Source organism: Anser anser, assembly GCF_964211835.1.
Source record: "Anser anser genome assembly, chromosome: 6".
Lineage (NCBI taxonomy): Eukaryota > Metazoa > Chordata > Aves > Anseriformes > Anatidae > Anser > Anser anser.
In genome coordinates this window covers 24368575-24392947 of record NC_139726.1, presented here as the reverse complement: position 1 = coordinate 24392947, position 24373 = coordinate 24368575, and the positions used below count along the sequence as shown (strand labels likewise).

General features: G+C 37.0%; 1 protein-coding gene across 1 annotated transcript in view; it reads left to right on the top strand.

The window, feature by feature from the left end:
* TTN (titin) overlaps nucleotides 1-24373 on the top strand; it is a 243979-nt gene that overhangs the window by 158462 nt on the left and 61144 nt on the right. Inside the window, exons 214-262 of the mRNA XM_083841011.1 lie at nucleotides 66-368; nucleotides 493-795; nucleotides 1162-1349; nucleotides 1437-1551; nucleotides 2076-2360; nucleotides 2626-2777; nucleotides 2915-3062; nucleotides 3205-3382; nucleotides 4086-4207; nucleotides 4317-4604; nucleotides 4698-4994; nucleotides 5099-5285; nucleotides 5874-5989; nucleotides 6086-6385; nucleotides 6628-6927; nucleotides 7021-7126; nucleotides 8214-8410; nucleotides 8517-8822; nucleotides 8922-9200; nucleotides 9663-9962; nucleotides 10061-10363; nucleotides 10461-10835; nucleotides 10935-11237; nucleotides 11709-12008; nucleotides 12097-12393; nucleotides 12487-12771; nucleotides 12863-13156; nucleotides 13587-13886; nucleotides 13998-14306; nucleotides 14398-14588; nucleotides 15075-15504; nucleotides 16013-16321; nucleotides 16725-16873; nucleotides 16962-16994; nucleotides 17093-17222; nucleotides 17325-17624; nucleotides 17712-18029; nucleotides 18122-18418; nucleotides 18527-18826; nucleotides 19504-19818; nucleotides 19915-20063; nucleotides 20958-21108; nucleotides 21209-21490; nucleotides 21581-21883; nucleotides 22060-22362; nucleotides 22482-22763; nucleotides 23213-23512; nucleotides 23609-23911; nucleotides 24032-24340. Of these exons, the coding sequence (XP_083697137.1) occupies nucleotides 66-368; nucleotides 493-795; nucleotides 1162-1349; nucleotides 1437-1551; nucleotides 2076-2360; nucleotides 2626-2777; nucleotides 2915-3062; nucleotides 3205-3382; nucleotides 4086-4207; nucleotides 4317-4604; nucleotides 4698-4994; nucleotides 5099-5285; nucleotides 5874-5989; nucleotides 6086-6385; nucleotides 6628-6927; nucleotides 7021-7126; nucleotides 8214-8410; nucleotides 8517-8822; nucleotides 8922-9200; nucleotides 9663-9962; nucleotides 10061-10363; nucleotides 10461-10835; nucleotides 10935-11237; nucleotides 11709-12008; nucleotides 12097-12393; nucleotides 12487-12771; nucleotides 12863-13156; nucleotides 13587-13886; nucleotides 13998-14306; nucleotides 14398-14588; nucleotides 15075-15504; nucleotides 16013-16321; nucleotides 16725-16873; nucleotides 16962-16994; nucleotides 17093-17222; nucleotides 17325-17624; nucleotides 17712-18029; nucleotides 18122-18418; nucleotides 18527-18826; nucleotides 19504-19818; nucleotides 19915-20063; nucleotides 20958-21108; nucleotides 21209-21490; nucleotides 21581-21883; nucleotides 22060-22362; nucleotides 22482-22763; nucleotides 23213-23512; nucleotides 23609-23911; nucleotides 24032-24340 (12390 nt within the window). The remainder of the gene's footprint in view (nucleotides 1-65; nucleotides 369-492; nucleotides 796-1161; nucleotides 1350-1436; nucleotides 1552-2075; nucleotides 2361-2625; nucleotides 2778-2914; nucleotides 3063-3204; nucleotides 3383-4085; nucleotides 4208-4316; nucleotides 4605-4697; nucleotides 4995-5098; nucleotides 5286-5873; nucleotides 5990-6085; nucleotides 6386-6627; nucleotides 6928-7020; nucleotides 7127-8213; nucleotides 8411-8516; nucleotides 8823-8921; nucleotides 9201-9662; nucleotides 9963-10060; nucleotides 10364-10460; nucleotides 10836-10934; nucleotides 11238-11708; nucleotides 12009-12096; nucleotides 12394-12486; nucleotides 12772-12862; nucleotides 13157-13586; nucleotides 13887-13997; nucleotides 14307-14397; nucleotides 14589-15074; nucleotides 15505-16012; nucleotides 16322-16724; nucleotides 16874-16961; nucleotides 16995-17092; nucleotides 17223-17324; nucleotides 17625-17711; nucleotides 18030-18121; nucleotides 18419-18526; nucleotides 18827-19503; nucleotides 19819-19914; nucleotides 20064-20957; nucleotides 21109-21208; nucleotides 21491-21580; nucleotides 21884-22059; nucleotides 22363-22481; nucleotides 22764-23212; nucleotides 23513-23608; nucleotides 23912-24031; nucleotides 24341-24373) is intronic.

The following is a 24373-nucleotide window of genomic DNA, read 5'->3' as shown; positions in this document are numbered from 1 at the left end:
ACCATATTTTAGGCCAAAACAAATAAAAGATGCAATGCACTAAATTATTGTTGTATGTTTCTTAGATGTTCCAGGTCCAGTTAGAAACTTAGAAGTCACTGAAACTTACGATGGTGAAGTTGGCCTTGCCTGGCAGGAACCAGAAAGTGATGGTGGAAGCAAAATCATTGGCTACGTCATTGAAAGACGTGATATCAAACGTAAGACCTGGATTATGGTCACTGATCGTGCGGAAAATTGTGAATACACAGTTACTGGACTTCAAAAAGGAGGAGTTGAGTATCTCTTTCGTGTTAGTGCACGGAACCGAGTTGGTACTGGTGAGCCAGTGGAAACAGAGAGACCTGTGGAAGCTAAGAGCAAATTTGGTGAGCGGAAGTTATGAAAAACTCAGTGTTTTATGACTGTGTGGAAAAAATACTACTAACTCTAGAGAATAGATAGAGAAACACATACCTTGTTTTTCCTTTTTGTCTCTAAAATAAAATGCAGAAGTTCCTGGTCCTCCTCAAAATGTAGAAGTTACTGATGTGAACAGGTTTGGTGCTACACTTACCTGGGAAGTACCTGAGTATGATGGAGGAACTCCAATTACTGGCTACATTATTGAACTGCGTAACAGAGCTTCCATCAAATGGGAGCCAACTATGACCACGGGAGCTGATGAACTGTCAGCTGTCCTGACTGATGTTGTGGAAAATGAAGAATACTTTTTCAGAGTAAGAGCTCAAAATATGATTGGAGTTGGCAAACCAAGTCCTGCTACACGTGCGGTAAAAATTATGGACCCAATTGGTAAGTATGCAAGTTCTATTGTGATTGCATTACAAGTTAAGGACATTTTGGCTATTTAAATACTAAGTGTACAGGAATGTTCCCAAAAGCAATCAGAGAAATGGGTGCTGAAAATAACGGGCGTAGCTAAACTTCTCCTGACTTTAGTATTTAAACATACAAGAAGTACCTTACTATTATTTGACACAATAAGAACTTCCAATATTTCAGCTCTGAAATTAGGACCGAACCTCAATTTAAAAAACAATTTGGAAAAAAACCTCTGCATAGGCTTTAAAACTAGTACTTTAAGATACAGACAGCTGATATGCAGAGATACATTCCTCTACCAGTTGCCAACATTTGTTTCTCTCAAATTATTTTCAGAGAGACCAAGTCCTCCCATTAACCTTGATCATTCAGATCAAACTAAGACATCAGTGCAGCTCACATGGGAACCTCCTCTTAAAGATGGCGGAAGCCCAATCTTAGGGTATATTATTGAAAGGCTGGAAGAAGGAACAGACAAATGGATCCGCTGTAACCCAAAGCTAGTACCAGCTCTTACTTTTAAGGTAAGATGTTTGATTCATCAACAAAGTACACAAAATGTGTAGATCATCTTTAATATGAGTTACTAAATAATTATTTGTGCTTTTTAGGTAACTGGATTGAAATCAGGATCCCGTTATTACTACAGAGTCTCAGCAGAAAATGCAGCTGGTGTGTCTGACCCAGCTGAGGCTATTGGGCCATTAACTGCAGATGATACTTTTGGTAAGCCATATGCTATGTATCAAAGATATTTTATCAGAAAAGATGCACAATGAAAGCGCATCAAGTGGCTAAGATGCATATCTTTCACCATCAGTGATGCCAACTAGCAAAAAGAACCTTAGACCTTTGAGATTCTGAGTTATTTCTCCTTCATCTCCTTCATTTCCTCCTGAAGGAGGAAAAGGCAGAGAAGACTCAAAAAAAAAAAAAAAAAAGACTATAAAGACTATAAAGTTTTTATATTAAAGGATAGATTAATCTCCTATCTAGTAATGCTAAAATAGCTTATGATCTGACATATTTCTAAAAACAAAAACAAACAAACAAAAAATAACAACAACATTTAGCTGGGAGAGTTAGGGAGTCATAAGCTACAGCTGCCTAGACAGCTGCAACCTGCTAGCAGAGATACAGTCGGAATAAGGCAGAATAATACAGAAATAATACAGAAATCATACAGAAATAATTAGCCATATTCAGAACATCTGAAAATATTTCATGGAATCAATTTTTCACTTTTTCAGTTGGACCTACAATGGACCTAAGTGCATTTAAAGATGGACTGGAAGTTATTGTTCCAGAGCCAATCAAGATCCGTGTTCCTATCACTGGCTACCCTGTGCCAACTGCCACATGGTCTTTTGGTGATCAAGTCTTAGAAGGGGGTGATCGTGTAACAATAAAGACCACTGCCTCCTTTGCAGAACTTGTAATTACTCCAAGTGAACGTCCAGACAAAGGAATTTATACCTTAACATTAGAAAACCCTGTGTCATCTGTTTCAGGAGAAATTAATGTTAACGTTATTGGTAAGTGGACGGATACATATATTGCAACAAGAACATTTTTAGATTAATAATGTGAAATTACACAACTTGCAGTAAACCAAGAATATTAAAACATAACTAAAAACTAGAAATCCATCCCATAAAAGTTTTTTCTTGTTTTCAACATCCAGCTGTTAGTTGTTTCAGGAAGAATGAGTACGGTAAGTCTTTTGATGGGTAAATGAAATAGAGATGATCTGACAAGTTCTGATTACAGAAGAATTAATAAAATTTCTTTGATTTCTAGCTCGCCCAAGTGCACCAAGAGAACTTAAAGTTTTAGACATAATCAGGAACACAGTTCAGCTGTCATGGGAACCTCCAGAAGATGATGGTGGAAGTCCAGTTACTGGCTATATCATTGAAAAACGTGAAGTAAGCCGGAAAACATGGATCAAAGTAAGTTCATTTTTTCTCAATTCTGCTTCTGTTTGCTATATTGTTTCCACATGTGCTACTGAATTTTATGTCATACTTTTGTGATTTTTCTTTGGAAATAAATTTTAGAAGCACAGTGGATTCTTCCTTCTCTTTAGGTTATGGATCATGTTGTTGACCAAGAATTCACTGTTCCTGATCTCATCCAAGGAAAAGAATATTTATTTAGAGTTTCTGCATGCAATAAATGTGGCCCAGGAGAACCTGCATATATTGATGAACCTGTAAATATGTCAGCACCAGCAAGTGAGTCACCTTTTTCACATTGTTGGTGATTTTCTTGCTGACTGTTTCTGAAAACATTGCTGATTTTCTTTATGAGAAGATAGAAAAAAAAATCTCCCTTATATGGTATCTTAGAAACTAATCTGTATTTAATTTTCAATAGCGGTGCCTGATCCACCAGAGAATGTTAAATGGAGAAATCCAACATCAAAAGGAATCTTCCTAACATGGGAACCTCCCAAATATGATGGTGGTGCCCGCATCAAGGGCTATCTGGTAGAAAAATCACAACGTGGCACAGATAAGTGGGAGACATGCGGGGAGCCTGTTATTGAAACGAAGTAAGTAAATTAACATCTTGTCCTATCACTATTTATCTGCAAGAAGAGGCTGACCTCCAGCTCGCCACAACTTCATGAGTTGTAGAGAGCAGTAAGGTTTCCCCTGAGCCTCCTCTCCTCCACACTAAACAACTACAGTTCCCTCAGCTGCTCCTCATGAGACTTGTGTTCCAGGCCCTTCAACAGCTTCAGAGCCCTTCTCTGGACACACTCCAAGGGCCTTGATGTCTTTCTTGTAATAAGGGCCCCAAAACCGAACACAGTACTTGAGGCGCTACCTCACCAGAGCTGAGTACAGGGGGACAATCACCTCCCTGGTCCTGCTGGCCACACTGATCCCAATACAAGCCAGGATGCCATTGGCCTTCTTGGCCACCTGGGCACACTGCTGGCTCATGTTCAGGCGAGTATTCACGGTGGAAATTAGAAGAAATTTCTTCTCAGAAAGTGTGGTTAGTCATTGGAATAGATTGCCCAGGGAGGTGGTGGAGTCACCGTCTCTGGGGTGTTTAAAGGAAGACTGGAAGTGGTACTCAGGGACATGGTTTAGTGGGTAATATTGCTGGTAGGCAGACATTTGGACTAGATAGTCTTGGAGGTCTTTTCCAACCTTAAGGGTTCTATGATTCTATAATATCCCTTCAAGTAACTGTATCATCTGCAACACTTTAAATATTTGTTTGTTGATGTTTTTAACAACCAGAATGGAAGTAACAAAACTGAAGGAAGGAGAGTGGTATGCATATCGGGTTAAGGCTTTGAACAGAATAGGAGCTAGCAAGCCAAGCAAGCCAACAGATGATATTCAGGCCATTGATGCAAAAGGTAATTACGTATATCACTGAATTACAATAGACACTTTATTTCTACCTTTATCACTTTATTATGTGATATATGGTTTCTATAACAATGGCTTACTTTTCTCCTAAATCAGAGGCTCCAGAAATTTTCTTAGATGTGAAACTGCTCGCTGGACTCACTGTGAAAGCGGGAACCAAAATTGAGCTGCCAGCTAAAGTAACTGGAAAGCCAGAGCCCCAGATTACTTGGACAAAGGCTGACAAAATTCTAAGACCTGATGACAGAATCACCATTGAAACCAAACCTAATCATTCTACAGTCACTATTACAGACAGCAAAAGGAGTGACAGTGGAACCTATATTATAGAAGCTGTAAATTCCAGTGGACGTGCTACTGCTGTTGTTGAAGTTAATGTTCTCGGTATGCCTGTATTTTGTATTGTTTATAAAAGTCATCAGTAACATACTGAGTTATGCAAGCAGAAGATTAACATTTGCATCTTGTCTGCTACAGATAAACCTGGTCCACCAGCTGCATTTGACGTATCAGAAATCACAAATGAATCCTGCCTTCTGACATGGAATCCTCCCCGAGATGATGGGGGTTCTAAAATTACAAACTACGTCCTTGAGAAAAGAGCTATGGACAGTGAAATATGGCATAAGTTGTCATCAACTATCAAGGACACAAAATTCAGAGCTACAAATTTAACTCCTCATAAAGAATATGTTTTCCGAGTCAGTGCTGAGAACATGTATGGTATCGGAGAGCCAGCACAGTGTAGCCCCATCATTGCAAAATATTCATTTGGTTAGTGGATTAAATGAATATTTAATTTTGACAATATTTTAACAGAAATAAAAACATTTGTGATGGTTTTGATTTTGTTGGTTTTAATTTGTTATTTTATACAGACCCACCAGGCCCTCCAACAGGTCTCAAGCCTATAGAGGTCACTAAAGATTCAGTGACCCTAACGTGGAATGAACCAGATGAAGATGGTGGCAGTCCCATAACTGGCTACTGGGTTGAACGATATGATCCTGAACAGGATAAATGGATAAAATGCAATAAAATGCCAGTGAAAGATACAACATTCAAGTAAGATATAGTCACTTTAGACTGAAATAGGTAACAGAGATATATAAATGTAAAAGGAGCCTTTTAAACAATTCTTACATTGTGCTTGCTCTTTTTTCCTTGCTTCAGTAAGCTGAGATCCAACTAACATCCGGTGACATACTTCATTTCATAATTAGCTTTAAAAAGAATAATGTCTTTACAGAAGACTGAATCATTCATTATTTTTTTTAACTGTTATGCTTAATAACTTCTGTGCTTTGTGATTACTTATAAGACATTCTAAAATCTCTGACATAACTACCTAATGCATCGATTTGCTGACATCCCTTTCTTTTTTCCTCCTGAAACATATTAACTAACAATCATGCAACAAGCAGAAATGCAAGATGGCTCTCAACACATCGATTTATCTATCACAGCACACCATTCTACTGTTGGCATTTTACCTATTCTGAATGTTCACCATTTCATATAATATCATTAACAGTAACATAGGTAGTCTCAGATTGTCAAAGAAAATTATAATATGAAGAGTATGGAGGATAACGTTTTAGGCAAGAGTTAATGTATAGATTTTGTTTAATCAAATTTAATTTTGATTTCCAGAGTTAAAGGTCTTACTAATAAGAAGAAATATAAGTTCCGTGTCTTGGCAGAGAATCTTGCAGGACCTGGAAAACCAAGCAAGGAAACAGAGCCAATCTTAGTGAAAGACCCAATTGGTATAATAAACACATCTTTTTACTGGTTTAATTTAACAATATATAAATATGTATGTTTGTTTTCAATCATGTAATTAATATTGGGCTCCTGCCTAGATCCACCGTGGCCCCCTGGAAAGCCAACAGTGAAAGATGTTGGCAAGACATCATTATTCCTGAACTGGACAAAGCCAGAACATGATGGAGGGGCAAAGATTGAATCTTATGTCATTGAACTATTAAAGACTGGAACAGACGAGTGGGTGAGAGTGGCTGAAGGTGTTCCCACAACTGAACACTTCCTCAAAGGGCTTATGGAGAAACAAGAATACTCATTCCGTGTAAGAGCTGTGAACAAGGCTGGAGAGAGTGAGCCCAGTGAACCCAGTGACCCTGTGCTGTGCAAAGAGAGGCTGTGTAAGTACTGTTTCAGAATGTGTTGCTACTGCAAGTACGCTCTCACTATATTTTTAAAAAGCCCTATGTCTGCCTACTTGTGTAGGTACCAAGTGAACTCTTCCAGGCTTATGAAATACTAAAATCTACCCTACTTCATCTAGGAAAACACAAAGTTTTTATAGTTTCCGTATTATTCTGTGTCTTCCAAGATCTTTTTCTGGGCAATATATCAACCTTTTCCTTGTACTGATATTTTACAGATCCTCCTTCACCACCTCGGTGGCTTGAGGTTATTAATATTACTAAAAACACAGCGGATCTTAAATGGACAGTACCAGAAAAAGATGGGGGTTCCCCAATTACCAACTACATTGTTGAAAAGAGAGACGTAAGGAGAAAAGGCTGGCAGACAGTTGATACAACAGTAAAAGATACCAAGTATACAGTGAGCCCACTGACTGAAGGCTCACTGTATGTTTTCCGTGTGGCTGCTGAAAATGCCATTGGTCAAAGTGACTATTGTGAAATTGAAGATTCAGTTCTTGCTAAAGATACTTTTAGTAAGTATGAGATTTGCTAGCTGAGTGGTCAGTAGAACAGCTCACTTGTCATGAGTTCCTCTTCTTTTCATGTGTGTATGTTTTTTTCTTTAGCAACCCCTGGGCCTCCATATGCTCTTACAATAGTTGAAGTGACAAAAGGTCATGTTGATTTAAAATGGGAACCACCTAAGAATGATGGTGGCAGACCAATTCAAAGGTAAGCTCATTTTATGTTTCTGTAGTGTTTCCTGTAAATGAAAATTTATTTTTTAAATTTTAAATGAACACATTTTATATGAAAAAGAGGTGAATTTATGTTAAAAAAAAAAAAAAAAAGAGAAAGAAAAAAGCAGCAGCTGTATGGTTACAGCAATTAAGAGTTTAAAGTGGAAATTATACAAATAGATATTACCTGATGTGCATAAACAGTGAATGTGTCTAAACATCATCAAAAGAGCATCTAATCAAATCAGATGAAATTGAACTGTAAACAAAATCAAACTGTAACGCAGCGGTAGTTTCCATCTCTAGCTGGACCTCTAGCCACTTGGCCCCATCTACCAAGTAACATTGTTACATTTTCCTTTTGCCTGAGTTTCTCATTCAAACTCAGCTAGTGCAAAGCCTCATTGTTTTATGTTTATTCTCCTTGTTAAATTTTTCAAGCAGACATTTTTCCTCCTTTGGGTTTCTTCTAGCTTCTCAATTTCTGTGACTTCTCAAATATCTGAGCTTTGAAATTTATCTTGAATACTAGTTAGATTTTTCTCTTCATATTTTCACCATTCCTCTTCTTCCCAATCACAGCAAGCATATTCTAAACAAACTGACAACTACAGAGATCTGCCTGAAGCAACGTAAATCACTCAATTTGCATTACTTTCCCATAGCCTGTCATAGACAAAATTTTGACAGCTGAAGAACTAATAGATAATATCTACAAATGTTCTCAGTGGAACTTATCCACTGATGACTGAACTAGTGAATATTTAAATTTAGCATGGAGGTTCTTTTCTTCACTTCTGCAACTCTTCAAGTCCTGAGAACACAGCAGAAGTTCAGGAATAGTCTCTCAAAATTGGCTCTGTCATTAATGTCAACCTCATTATATCCAAGACCTATTAGGGCAATCAGGAATATGTCGCTGATATATGAAATAAAGCCTACTGAGTCTGTCACCCATGACTGTCTTTACCTTTCAATTGGCCACATCATTCCAGTCTCTCACTATCTATTTTATTGAGCATGAAGTCCAAAATGTTCATATTTCACATGCCTGATATTATTTACTCCTATTTATTCAGATATGTTATTGAAAAGAAGGAAAAACTAGCTACCCGCTGGGTAAAAGCTGGCAAGACATCTGGTCCAGATTGCAATTTCAGAGTGACTGATGTCATTGAAGGTACAGATGTACAGTTCCAGGTTCGTGCAGAAAATGAAGCTGGCTGTGGTCATCCCAGTGAACCAACTGACCTCATTCATATTGAAGATCCAACAAGTAAGTAGTGTTGTAACGTACAGTGAGTGAGTTATGGAAACAGGGTGTCTATCTAGAACAGATATTCTGGGGGAAAAAATCAAACAATTCTTTTTGATTTCTGCAGGCCCTCCTTCACCTCCTCAGGATTTACATGTCACAGATGCAGGTCGAAAGCATATTTGCATCGCATGGAAACCACCAGAGAAGAATGGTGGAAGTCCTATTATTGGGTACAATGTTGAGATGTGTGAAGCAGGAACAGAAAAATGGATGCGAATCAATTCTCGTCCAATAAAAGATCTAAAATGCAAAGTGGAGGAAGGTGTTGTTCCAGACAAAGAATATGTGCTGAGAGTCAGAGCAGTCAATGCTGTTGGAGCTAGTGAGCCATCAGACATCTCAGAAAAAGTTGTTACCAAAGACCCAGACTGTAAGAATAGATCTCCTTTTTCAAATCCGCATAACTGATAACTGAAAAAAGACTTCACTGTTTGGCAACTTTCTAATAATATTATACTTACTTTCACAGGTAATCCAACAATTGATCTGAAAACTCATGACATTATTGTTGTAAAAGGACAGAAATTAAGTATCCCTGTGCCCTTCAGAGCCGTTCCATCCCCAACTATAACATGGCACAAAGATGGCAAAGAGTTGAAAGCTGGTGACAGAACAACAATGAAGAGTGATTACACTTCTGCACTGCTTGAAGTCACAGACAGTGTTCATGCTGATGCTGGTGTTTATACAATCACACTGGAGAACAAGCTGGCATCAACAACTGGCTCAGTCAATGTCAAAGTCATAGGTAACTAGATTTCGTTCACTCTGTGAGAGAGACTTATCTCCACCTGAACCCACCAACTGATGGGAGAAAAGACTAGTAAAATCTCTTTTCCATGACGTAAAGGAATCACTTCAACTCAGACGCCATGTAAATTGCTGTAAATACCTTAATGTTACAAAATCCCACCAAAAAAACACTATATCCCAAATTGCTATAACTGCTATTTAATGGGTATTGTGTCTGCTCAAAGTCCAACTACTATGAATATTCATCGTATAAATATTTAAAAAAGCTTTTAAGAATTATGGTTTTCTCCACCTTTAAGAACATAAATTCATACATATGCTGTATGGCCAACATTTGTGGGTTTGGTCTGCTTTCTGCAGAGCAAAGAAATGCAGTATAATTGTATATTTGTAATAATACATATCCCATCTATTTAGTTAATTCTTGTATTAATTAATTTTATTATTTTTATTACAGGTCCACCTGGACAGTGTAAAGACATTAAGGCAAGCGAAGTAACTAAGAATTCTTGCAAGGTAACCTGGGAACCTCCAGACTTTGATGGTGGTACTCCTATTCTGCATTATGTTCTGGAACGCAGAGAAGCTGGTCGTAGAACGTATATCCCAGTTATGTCTGGTGAAAATAAACTTTCATGGCAAGTCAAAGATCTTATTCCAAACAGTGAATATTACTTTCGTGTTAAAGCTGTCAATAAAATTGGAGGAGGTGAATATCTTGAACTGAGAAACCCAATTATTGCAGAAGATCCAAAACGTAAGTTTGCTACTAAGTGACATAGCAAGTTGAATTTCAACTAAAATTTTCATGTTTTTTTTTTCTCATATGATCCCTTTTTTGTTACTATTCCACAGAGCCACCAGATCCTCCTGTTGACCTTGAGGTCCACAATCCAACGTCAAAATCAGTAACGCTTACATGGAAACCACCTTTGTTTGACGGTGGAAGCAAGATTATGGGCTATATAATAGAAAAGCTTGCTAAGGGCAAGGAGAGGTGGGAGAGATGCAATGACTATCTAGTACCTCTGTTAACCTATCCAGTGAAAGGTCTTGAGGAGGGGAAGGAATACCAGTTTCGTGTTCGTGCTGAAAATGCTGCTGGCATCAGTGAGCCTTCTCGTATTACTCCTTTTGTGAAAGCTGTGGATCCTATTGGTATGAATTGCTTTTTTGATTGTTTTTTGTAATTGCCATTCATCCTCAAACATGTGGGTAGATTCTACTCTCAATTTGTCATTCTGTATTATTACAGAGGCTCCAAAAGTTTTCCTTGCTGCAAACCTGCAGTCTGGCCTTGAAGTGAAGAGAGGTGATGAGATCATACTTGAGGCACATATTTCAGGGTCACCTTATCCATCTATCACTTGGCTGAGGAATGATGAAGTTGTCAGACCAGAGGAAATTAAAAAGAGAGTAACGACATACACTAGAAAGAAGAAGGGTGAAGCTGAAGAAGAACAACCTTTTCAACTTTCACTGCAAGAACGTATGAGTATTGACAACCATAAAGAAGGAGAGTCTGTGCTATCAATTCGTGACTCCATCAGAGCTGACCACGGCACATTTACAATTAAAGTGGAAAATGATCATGGTGTTGCAAAAGCCTCCTGTGAAGTCAATGTGTTAGGTGTGTAGTGAATGTGCTTGTAAACAGCTAATTTTTCAGAGAGTTGTGTGGCAATTGCACCAAATGAGTATTCATCATTTTTCCTTGCTTTACTAACAGATACTCCTGGACCTCCAATAAACTTTGTATTTGAGGATGTGAGGAAAAATTCTGTCATTTGCAAGTGGGAGCCTCCCCTTGATGATGGTGGAAGTGAAATCCTGAACTATGTACTGGAAAAGAAAGACAACACAAAAGCTGAAATGGGTTGGGTCACTGTCAGTTCTACACTCAGGCAGTGTAAATTCCATGTAACAAAACTGATTGAAGGGAAAGAATATCTCTTCCGTGTATTTGCTGAAAATAGAGTTGGATCAGGGCCACCGTGTGTTTCAAAACCACTGACTGCAAAAGACCCTTTCTGTAAGTTTCCATTTTGAAATACAGTCTTTTCAGAAAACCACTGTAAATCTTCACAGGCTCTTAGATAATTCAACTTCATCCTTGTGAAAGTTTCCCAGAAGAAAATTGAGCAATGTAATTATTGAACACCATGGAAAACCATTATTGAAATCCATGGAAATAAAGGGAAAAAGCATCCTAATTTCAATATGAAAGAATGAAGAAATAAGAATAACAGTCACTGTCATAAAACTTTACATTTACACTGCTTAGCATCTGAACCTTGATATTCTGTGTTCCGTAGACTAATATTCTTACCAAAAGAGAGAACCAGTGCAAGTTTGATGACTGATTGCACTTAGGAATCAAAGTTACTATGAAAGAGAGTAAAATAATTAAGAATTCCTTAAAAGCAGTCATTTCTCATATCTTTGTTCTATCTTAGCTCTGAATAAGACAGCAGTGATGACAAAATTATAACTTTTTTTTCAGCTCCACCAGATCCTCCTAATAAGCCTGATGTGGAAGATGTTACCAGCAACAGTATGTTGGTTAAATGGAATGAACCAAAAGACAATGGCAGCCCAATCATAGGATATTGGATTGAAAAACGTGAAATTAATAGCACTCACTGGGCTCGGGTCAATAGGAACCTTGTGAATGCTCTAGAAATTAAAGTTGAAGGACTGTTGGAAGGGTTAACCTATATCTTCAGAGTATGTGCTGAAAATGCAGCGGGCCCTGGTAAATTTAGTCCACCATCAGATCCAAAAACTGCACAGGACCCAATAAGTAAGTAGCTTAACAGAAGATGGTAGCAGACTGATGACAGAATAGGATTCATAAACTTTAACTTCAATTTACATATATTTTTTTATAGTGCCACCTGGTCCACCCATTCCAAGGGTTGCTGATACAAGCTCGACTTCTGTTGAGTTAGAGTGGGAACCTCCTATGTATAATGGTGGTGGAGATATCACTGGTTACCATGTATACAAACAACTAATGGGAACAAAAGAGTGGTCACGCTGCACAGAGAAACCCGTTAAGGTTCGGCAGTATACTGTTAAAGAAGTCAGAGAAGGTGCAGACTATAAACTCCGTGTTACTGCACTTAATGCAGCTGGTGAAGGGCCACCTGGTGAAACGGAACCGGTAACAGTTGCAGAACCTCAAGGTATTGCAATTTTCAAGAAATGTCCAGCTCCTAAAGGTGTATATGAATCTCTGTTTTGAACTAATGAATTAACCATTTCTCTCTCTTCTGCAGAACCTCCCACTGTTGAGCTGGATGTTTCTGTCAAAGCTGGCATTCAGATCATGGCTGGGCAAACTATTAAAATTCCTGCTACTGTGACAGGGCGTCCTACTCCCACCATTGCATGGACTGTTGAGGAGGGTGAATTAGACAAAGACAGAGTTGTTATTGAAAATGTTGGCACAAAATCAGAGTTAACTATTAAGAATGCACTGAGAAAAGACCATGGAAGATATGTAATTACTGCTACCAACAGTAGTGGTTCCAAATCTGCAGGAACAAGAGTAGAAGTATTTGGTGAGAAAAATATTTTCTGAAATCAACTAAGCATTTCTTTTGGTAAAATAATCTTTGCACTTTATCCTACTTCTTTGATTTTTATTTTCAGATGTTCCTGGGCCAGTCCTTGACCTAAAGCCAGTGGTCACAAACAGAAAGATGTGTTTGCTTAACTGGTCTGATCCTGAAGATGATGGAGGAAGTGATATCATAGGCTTTATTGTTGAACGGAAGGATGCCAAAATGCATACATGGAGACTAGCTATAGACACAGAAAGATCTAAATGCGATATTACAGGTCTAGTTGAAGGGCAGGAATATAAATTCCGTGTCAGTGCCAAGAACAAGTTTGGTACTGGTCCACCTGTTGAAATAGGACCCATTCTTGCAGTTGATCCATTAGGTAAGATAATTAATTATGTTTTTGTTGTTGTTGTTTTTACATAATTTAAATCTCTAGGAATACAGGTTAATAAAACAATAATGCTGTGTGGATTGCTTTCTGTACAGTTACAGTGTATTTTCTTTCTCACTACCTGGATAAGGCATCTACCTTTACAGATCATTTACTTAACTCAGATCTGTAAAACAGTTCTGTAAAACTACTATGTCTCTTTATGTAATGAAATACCAGTGTCTACTGAGGTGCTGCTTGTTGCCTTTTTATCCGTATACATTAGAAACTTTCTAGTATCCATAACCATGCTCAGATATTTTGCATATGAAAGATGCAGCTTTAAAAAGCCAGAGCTATTGTAGCTACTGTATTGATATAATTTAAAATTATTTAATATTGTCAATGTTTTTTTCTTATGATTTATCTGTGTTAATAGGTCCTCCAACAGCACCTGAGAGGTTCATGTACACAGATAGGACAAAGTCAACCATTACACTTGATTGGAAGCCTCCACGTAGCGACGGTGGTAGTCCTATCTTGGGATACATTGTTGAGAAGAAGAGACATGATTCAAAAGACTATGAAAGAGTTAACACAAGGCTCTGTCCTACCACATCACTTCTCGTTGAAAAACTCGATGAGCTCCATATGTATGAGTTCCGTGTCAAAGCTGTTAATGCCATTGGAGAGAGTGAACCATCGTTGCCTCTCAATGTAGTTATACAGGATGATGAAGGTATACCTGCTTTAAAGAGATCCATACAAATATCTCCAAAAACTGCAATACATTTTCTATTTCATCTCAATCTTCACTGTCTCTTTGTCTGTGTGTGTTTGTGCTTTTCAGTGCCTCCAACTGTAACATTACGCTTGGCTGTGAGAGGAGATACTATCAAAGTGAAGGCAGGAGAACCAGTTAATATTCCTGCTGATGTGACAGGACTGCCAATGCCAAAGATTGAATGGGACAAGAATGAAGTTTTAATTGACCAAACATCCAGTGCACTTAAGATAACCAAGGAAGAAGTATCTAGAAGTGAGGCAAAAACTGAACTTATCCTGCCTGCAGCAGTGAGAGATGATAAAGGCACTTACACTGTGCGAGCTTCCAATCGTCTTGGTACTGCATTTCGCAATGTGCATGTTGAAGTGTATGGTAAGGATGTGACATTTAAATAAAATGACAGCTAATAAAATGTTTTTATCTTTTTCTTAATGTAATTCTGTGTTCTTTTGCTTTCATGCAGATCGTCCTTCTCCACCAAGAAACCTTGCTGTTTCTGATATTAAAGCAGAATCATGTTATTTAACATGGGATGCACCTCTCGATAATGGTGGTAGTGAAATTACCCATTACATTATTGAGAAACGTGATGCGAGTAGAAAGAAATCTGAGTGGGAAGAAGTCTCCAAAAGTGCTGTTGAGAGAAGATATGGGGTAATTTATAAAATATTTTTATTATATACTTCAGTTTGCTTAAAAAAAATGGCAATAATTCACACTAAATGAAAACTGCTACTTGCGTAGATACCTATGCTAGTGTTTCATTTAGAGTCCATAATTACTGGATGCATGTTGCCTATCTGTGTGTATGTATTTTCCTCATGTGACAAAACAAAATAAGTTGTTCCTTTTTGCCGTTTAATCTCAGCTGAGTTTGGATGACACCTTCTTTTCCATTTTTCAGTCTTATTTGTAGCTTTACCAAATGCAAAGAGAAACCCGGTGACATTTTTATTTATATTTGGTCCTATGAACAGGAAATAAAAATATACCCAGGGCATGGCATGTGGCTATGTAGCTACATATGCAAAAGTATATCAATAATGTTCCAAGATATAATTTAAAGCCAAAACCCCTAAATAACTGCAAATAAACTTATTCTGAAAATAGACGCATATTGACTGAAATCTTATTTTTCAGGTGTGGAATCTTGCAACAAATGAAAAGTATCAATTTAGAGTCCGGGCTGTAAACAAATATGGAATAAGTGATGAATGCCTCTCAGAAAAAGTTGTTATTAAGGATCCCTATGGCCTTCCTGGACCTCCTGGAAAGCCAAAAATTTTAGATCGCACTAGATCATCAATGCTGGTGACATGGGAGCCTCCTTTGAACAACGGTGGCAGCCCAATAACTGGTTATTGGCTGGAAAAGAGAGAGGTGGGAGGTGTTTACTGGTCACGTGTTAACAGGGCTCCAGTAACAAAACCATCAGTAAAAGGTCTAGAGTACAACGTGCTTCGTTTGGCTGAAGGTGTGGAATACCAGTTCAGAGTTATGGCCGAAAATCTTGCTGGAATTGGCCCTCCCAGTGAACCATCAGATCCTGCTTTAGCAGCAGATCCTATATGTAAGTCTATAATTTGTATGTCTACTTTTAAGGACTGTATCAGACTAGAACCACAGTGTGCTAAATGTTGAATTTAGTGCAGTTAATCAAATGCATTGTTTTCCTTAAACCAAAAAGATGTTGTTGATGCAAAATAGTTGCCTATTTTTCTATTTTTCACTGTTTTTAAGATAATTAGCTAATTTTACTTTCTGACATGTCCTTTATGTACATTAAACTGTGATTATATCTGTGCAAATGTTGCCAAATATACCTGAGTTCAGAATCAGATTTTTATATAATTATTTTCTTTTGTTGTTAGAGTTCAACATTTGTGCCTTTTACCTTAAATATTCCTCAATAATATATGTAACATATGTAATTACTATGCACGTTCTGGAATTATGCACTCTACATATGACTGGAAAAAAAAAAAAAAGTGCTTGCATTCTCCTAGAAACTATTCAGGAATACATAGGTAGACACTAACTCTCAGGTAACTTTTGCTTGCTTGCTCTTGTTTTACAAGTTGTGCCTGGTCCACCGTCTTGCCCCGAGGTCAAAGACAAAACCAAATCATCTGTGGCTTTAGCATGGAAGCCTCCACAGAAGGATGGTGGCAGCCCAATAAAAGGATATATTGTTGAAATGCAAGATGAAGGAAGTACTGATTGGAAAAAGGTGAACGAAGGAGACAAACTCTTTCCCACTTGTGAATGTGTTATACCCAATTTGAAAGAGCTCAGAAAATACCGGTTTAGGGTGAAAGCTGTAAATGCTGCTGGAGAATCAGAACCAAGTCCTGCAACATCTGAAATACCTGTCCAAGATATTCTCGGTAAGTGTTTTGGGAATTATTTTAGATATTTATATCAAAATGCCACCTACTGCTGAAAATGGTTGAGCAGGAAGACAATCAAGCAGAGTCAAAACCAATCAAGTAATTATGCAAGAGTGTAACACAAGACTGACATTTTGGAAAGTGTCATGATGGTCCTTATGAGGGTATGATACATTATAACACAGATGAGCACCGACAGCTATGTTACGGAAATACTTGGTATTTTATGAAGAAATTACTACCCCCAAAAAATGCTTTATTTATATACTTCCCAGCTTTTTGCACACTCAGCTTTTTCACATAAACATGCATTCTGCATGTGTGACTAGGAGTTTAGACTAGTGCTGACAGAAATTTACTCAGTAGCTCTGAAAATTTATATACTAAAATATTTTTGCAGAGGAGCCAGAAATCTTCCTTGATATTGGAGCACAGGATTTTCTCTCTTGTCGTGCTGGCACAACGATTAAAATCCCAGCTGTTATCAAGGGTCGTCCAGTTCCAAAATCATTTTGGGAGTTTGAAGGAAAAGCAAAGACAACAGCAAAGGTTAGGAAAAGAAAAAACTTTCTTTTTCATCTATTGCTAGACATGTAAGTATATCCCCTTCATATTTACTTTTTCCCTTTATTTATAGGAGGGAGGTCATAATGTACCTGAAGAAGCTCAGGTAAAACAAATGTTTTTTTAACTTCAGTATTGCAACATCTTTCAAATGTAAATATTTAAAGTTGGTCTATAACTTCTTTTTCTTTATATGATGCACAGGTGGAAGCAACTGATACACGTTCAGTGATTATCATTCCTGAGTGCAACAGAAGTCATTCTGGACGATACAGTATTACAGCAAAAAACAAAGCGGGACAAAAAACTGTGCATATCAGAGTCAATGTGCTTGGTATGGTTTACACATACTGAAATGTTCAGATAGTAGGTTTTATTTTATTTTTTTTCTATGTAGTTATGTGACATTGTTTCTATTGCGCTTTTACCTTAACAGATGTCCCAGGTCCACCCAAAGACCTAAAAGTAAGTGATATCACAAGAGGTAGTTGCAAACTTTCATGGAAGATGCCAGACGATGATGGTGGAGATAGAATCAGAGGATATGTTATAGAAAAAAGAACTATTGACGGGAAAGCCTGGACAAAAGTCAATGCAAACTGTGGAAGCACTTCCTTTGTTGTACCTGACCTCATAGCTGGCCAAGAATATTTCTTCCGGGTACGTGCAGAAAACCGTTTTGGTGTTGGCCCTCCTGCAGAAACTATTCAACGGACCACAGCCAGGGATCCAATTCGTAAGTTAAATAAAGGTGAATAGAATTCTTTGAAACAAAATGGTACCGTACGGTGTATTTATTCACATTTCTGTTTCCTTTGTGAAGACCCTCCTGATCCACCTATTAAATTAAAGATTGGCCTTGTAACCAAGAACACAGTGAGCTTGACATGGAAGCCACCAAAGAATGATGGTGGAGCTCCTGTTACTCATTATAATGTTGAATGTCTGCGATGGGATCGTACTGGAGAAGTGAAAGAGACTTGGAAACAATGCAACAGACGTGATGTAGAGGAAACAAAGTTTACTGTTGAGGATCTTGTAGAAGGTGGAGAATATGAATTCAGAGTCAAGGCTGTAAATATAGCAGGTCCTAGTAGGCCGTCAGCCACTGTTGGCCCTCTCATTGTCAAAGACCAGACATGTAAGTAGTAGCTAATACCAGTAAATACAGATTCCACTCTACAATCATGAAGCATTTTTGAATGTTAATTTTTTTCCAACATTTCATCATAGGCCCACCATCTATTGAACTCAAAGAATTTATGGAGGTTGAAGAAGGAACAGATGTTAACATCGTGGCTAAGATAAAAGGTGTACCCTTCCCCACATTAACATGGCTAAAAGCTTCTCCAAAGAAACCAGATGACAAAACACCAGTGCTGTATGACCAACACGTCAACAAGATTGTTGGTGAAGATTCTTGCACTTTATTGGTTCAACAATCTCGCAGAAGTGATACAGGCTTATATACTATAACAGCTGTAAATAATCTAGGAACTGCTTCAAAAGAGATGAGACTAAATGTTCTAGGTAGATATCAAGAACTCTTATATGTTACACAAATTGATAACATTCCTGTGACGCTTTATTTGAATCACATTTGAAATTAATTCTTCTTTATAAAAATTCATCTTTTAGGTCGTCCTGGACCTCCAGTGGGACCTATTAAATTTGAATCCATTTTGGCTGACAAAATTACAATATCATGGCTTCCACCATTAGATGATGGTGGTTCTAAGATTACAAATTATGTTATTGAGAAAAAAGAAGCAAATAGGAGGACATGGGTACCGGTTACCAATGAGCCTAAGGAATGCTTATTCACTATTCCCAAGTTGATGGAAGGCCATGAATATGTGTTCCGCATTATGGCACAAAATAAATATGGTGTTGGAGAACCTTTGGATAGTGAACCAGAAACAGCAAGAAACCTTTTCAGTAAGTAGGAATTTCAAATTATGTCAGTTGTCTTCATACACCGGTCTGTGTGCAGCATCTGCAAAATACTACTACTGCTTTTCTCTCTTCACTTAAGTAAACTTTCTAGAGTAGATTAAAGAGGTTTATCATTAGTATTTGGTTCTTAAAAGCATGTGTAATATTGGAAAAACACTTTTTTTCCCCTTGCTATAAATTTAAATTATTTCCAGTTTTTTTAAGATGTAAATATACAAATAAGGTTTTATCTTAAAGATTTAGGTCAGATTCTGTTGTCTTTGAGATAGCATTGATCTTATACATCAAAATTTTTCTGCTTTGAATATTGAAAGAGAAATTAAACTAAGTAGCTCTGATGTAAAAAGAATGTTAGACGGACGAGAGAAATCAATGTTTAAAACATTCAAGATTAGGCCAGACATTGAAATGAGGTACTGGTCAAGGAAGGGAAGGAAAACTCATTCTTCACTATTGTTATTAGAAAGAAAGATACTTTTTCACAGAAGTGTACATACATGAAAAGGGATAGGAAGATGAATAAAGGAAGGAGTCTTGTGCAGATGGGTAACTACCTAATGCAATTACTGTCATGTAACTGCACAGTTGTTTTGTACCTTAGATGTCTTCATTTTCCTGTAGCATTTTTTTCCAAGCTATGTATAATTTTTTCCCCCCAGCTGTTCCTGGACCATGTGAGAAGCCAACAGTTAGCAGTATAACACGTGACTCCATGACTGTAAACTGGGAAGAACCAGAACATGATGGTGGCTCACCTATTACTGGTTACTGGTTGGAGCGCAAAGAAACTACCGGAAAGAGATGGACCAGGGTTAACCGTGATCCAATCAAACCTATGACACTGGGTGTTTCATACAAAGTTACAGGTCTCATTGAAGGCTCTGAATATCAATTCCGTGTATCAGCTATTAATGCAGCTGGTGTTGGTCCACCAAGCATGCCATCTGATCCAGCAATTGCTAGAGATCCTATTGGTAAAGTTTTTAGGTTCCTATTTTTGTATTTGAAAATAATAAAATGAGAACATATAGTATATTGTTATGCTGCAACTGTGTAATAATATCTTTCAGCCCCACCTGGCCCTCCTATCCCAAAAGTTACTGATTGGACAAAATCTTCTGTAGACTTGGAATGGACACCACCATTAAAGGATGGTGGCTCTAGGATCACTGGCTACATTGTTGAGTATAAAGAGGAAGGAAAGGAAGAATGGGAAAGGGTAGGTGGAAAAATATTACAGAATCTGAATTTCTTCTCTCAGTGTGGTTATCAAATGAAATCCCTCCAGAAAATACATTTTCACAAATTTTCATTTTGCAAGTTATTTTCTAAAACTTCATATTTTTGCACCATAATTATTTTCATATGTTTAAAATATAAGACCAAATTTAAAAGTCAGTAAGTGCCATTGTAGTTTCCTAATCTTAGATTTTAATTCTGTATTTAAAGATGTGACAAAATAGGTAGGTATCTGTGATATTTTTTTTTAAATTCCGTGATTAAATATTTGACAAAGTTATGTAATCTTTGATAAAAACAAACCAAAAACAAAACAAAACAAAAAAAAGAAGAAAAAAACAACTTATCACTGGATTAATCTGTGCCAAATTATTTATAACTCCTATGTCCCTACATTTTCCTATTGTTTTCAGCAATGCATTTCTGACAACTTAAGTGATGCATACCTTGGCCAGTTTTTTGTATCTCCATAGACACTGGGCTGCATTTAAAGTAATACCTAAATTTTCTGCACTGTTTCCTTGCGAACAGGCTTCATATTGGGGTTTATAAAAGAACAAAGAATTCCCTTTTTCCACCATAGTCACTTATATAAAATTATTTGACAAATAATTCTTCTGAGACTACAGACTATTGTAATTTCTGTAACCTTCTTGGTTGTTAAAAGTACCAGAAATGTCAGTCTTCAGAACAATAGTTTATATGTCCTGTATTTCTTTACAGTTTCTGAAGACTAACATATGAGCTATATCACTGTATGCTTAATACTGTCTTGTGCTTATAAATGGAAAAAAAAAAAATCTCATCTGTTTCAAACATCACAAAGAATTTGATGGTACCTTGATGGTGGCTGATTTTATAATATTTCTTCCAGGTAAAAGATAAAGAAGTTAGAGGAACCAAGTTTGTTGTGGCAGGATTAAAAGAAGGATGTTTTTACAAATTTAGAGTTAGGGCAGTGAATGCTGCTGGCATCGGAGAGCCTGGAGAAGTTACAGACATTATTGAAATGAAGGACAGAATTGGTATTACATTTACATTTTTCTCATTTACATTTACATTTTTAGTTACATTTTCTCAAAATCAGAATAAAAAACACTGATTTTTTTTTCTTACCTCCCACAGTGGCTCCTGATATTAACTTGGATGCAAGTGTCAGGGACAGAATTGTTGTTCATGCTGGAGGAGTAATTCGGATTATAGCGTATGTCTCAGGAAAACCAGCCCCAACAGTGACTTGGAGCAGAGATGACCAAGCTTTACCTGAAGAAGCTAAAATTGAAGAAACAGCTATTAGTTCTTCCTTAGTCATCAAGAATTGCAAAAGGAGCCACCAGGGTGTATACACTCTTCTGGCTAAAAATGCAGGTGGTGAGCGGAAGAAGACCATTATTGTTGATGTGCTAGGTAAAGAGCAATTCTACTTCTTGTGAACAAGTTAAATTTCATAACATTCAGTATGTACACTTAAATACTCCGTTTCTTCTTTGCTTTCAGATGTGCCAGGCCCTGTTGGTATGCCATTCCTTACTGAGAACCTAACCAATGATTCTTGTAAATTGACATGGTTTACTCCAGAAGATGATGGCGGTTCTCCTATTACCAACTATATAATTGAAAAACGTGAATCTGACCATAGAGCTTGGACTCCAGTAAGCTATACAGTTACAAGACAGAATGCTACTGTTCAGGGGCTGACTGAAGGGAAAGCCTACTTCTTCCGAATTGCAGCTGAGAATATAATTGGCATGGGTCCATTCACAGAGACAACAAAAGAGATCGTCATTAGAGATCCAATAAGTAAGTACATTTGACGGTTTAGATTATTGTCATATGAGACGAATTTGCAGAAAAATTTACCATATTTACCATATTTTTTACAAAAAAAAAATGGTAAATTTTGGTAAAAATATGGTATTTACCATATTTTTTACAAAAAATTATCATATTTACCATATTTTTATATTTATTCACAGCTGTTCCTGACCGTCCAGAAGACCTGGAGGTAAAAGCAGTTACCAAGAACTCTGTTACATTAACTTGGAACCCTCCAAAATATAATGGAGGATCGGATATCACCATGTATGTTCTAGAGAGTCGTCTCATTGGAAAAGAGAAATTCCACAAAGTTACAAAAGAGAAAATGCTTGATAGGAAATATACTATAGAAGGCTTGAAAGAGGGTGACACCTATGAATATCGTGTGAGTGCTTGCAATATTGTGGGGCAAGGCAAGCCATCATTTTGCACAAAACCAATCACATGCAAAGATGAAATTGGTATGTATATTTCCATATTTTTTTTGAAAACAGTTATCACATTTACTGGTTTCATATTTTTTTCTTATTAATATTGTTGACATTTGTGGACATTGTAGTTTTTTTATTTCATTTTTCAGCTCCGCCATCACTTGACCTTGACTTTAGAGACAAGCTTATTGTTCGGGTTGGTGAAGCATTCAGCCTGACTGGACGTTACTCAGGAAAGCCTACACCAAAAGTTACTTGGCTAAAAGATGATACTGTTGTGAAAGAAGATGACCGTACAAAGATCAAGACAACTCCTACAACTCTTTGTTTGGGGATACTAAAATCTGTCCGTGAAGACTCAGGCAAATATTGTATTACTGTAGAGAACAGCACAGGATCAAGAAAAGGGTTTTGTCAAGTTAATGTTGTTGGTAGGTTTTCCTGATAAATAGTATTGTCTTTGATGTTTTACAGTGATTAGAATTCATTGAATTTGTAAAATGTTAATGCATCCTTTATTACAATATTTTGATGTATTGCAATTGTATTTTACTGAAATACTATTTACTGATTTTGATTCATAGTTAACTCTGACTTAGTTTATTCCATATGAATAAGTTAATATTTTTACATGCACTTAAATAACGTCAGTAGAAAATGTCAGTCATCAAATACCTTATACACATTGAGGAATAAGATCCAGTGAGTCAAACAAGTTTTAAAGAAAAATAGTCTTGAGGTTTTGACTCCTTATTAAGAATATGATCCCAGGTTTCTGTTTTCATATTATATTTATTATATTGACACTATTTTAATCTACATCATTATCTGAAGTTCTTATAAAAATATAAGTATGATTTTTTTTTTTTTTCTTAAACAGATCGCCCATCACCTCCAGTGGGCCCAGTTATATTTGATGAAGTTCATAAAGATCATATGGTAGTTTCCTGGAAACCTCCACTAGATGATGGAGGTAGTGAAATTACAAATTACATTGTTGAGAAGAAGGATGCACACAGGGATATGTGGATGCCAGTTACATCTGCCACGGTTAAGACAACATGCAAAATTCCTAAGCTGCTTGAAGGAAGAGAATATCAAATTCGAATTTATGCTGAAAATCTATACGGCATAAGTGATCCTCTCATCTCTGATGAGATGAAAGCCAAAGACCGTTTCAGTATGCCACTCATTTGCTATCTTATTTTGATACTTTAATCTTTAACCTGTTTATTGTGCTCATTAATTCTTGTTTTTTTGGTTGCTTTTTTTCTAGATGTTCCTGATGCACCTGAGCAACCAATCATTAAGGATGTTACAAAAGACTCTGCAGTGGTGGTTTGGAACAAACCATATGATGGAGGCAAGCCAATAACAAACTATATTGTAGAAAAGAAGGAAACAATGGCAACTAGATGGGTCAGAGTTACCAAAGACCCAATTTTCCCCAGTACTCAGTTCAAAGTACCTGACCTCCTTGAAGGCTGTCAATATGAATTCCGTGTTTCAGCAGAAAATGAAATTGGCATTGGTGATCCTAGTCCACCGTCAAAGCCAATTTTCGCTAGAGATCCAATTGGTAAAGTATTAAATTTTATTTTTCATTGAATTTTTAATGCATTCTTGATTTTAGTTAGAAATCTGTATTAACGGTTTTCTTTTTTCCTTTTTTTTTTTTTTTTGGTTCATTTTTTAACAGTAAAACCAAGTCCACCTGTTAATCCAGAAGCAATAGATAAAACTAAGAATACAGTTGATTTATCTTGGCAACCACCACGCCATGATGGTAACGGCAAGATAATTGGCTATCTTGTTGAATATCAGAAAGTTGGAGACGAAGAATGGAAAAAGGCCAATCTTACAGCAGATTCATGTCCTGAAACAAAATATAAAGTCACAGGACTTACTGAAGGTTTGACCTATAAATTCAGGGTCAAGGCAGTCAATGCAGCAGGTGAATCTGAACCAGCCTATGTTCCTGATCCAATAGAAGTAAAGGACAGACTTGGTGAGTATAATAAAATCACATAAGTTTACTTAA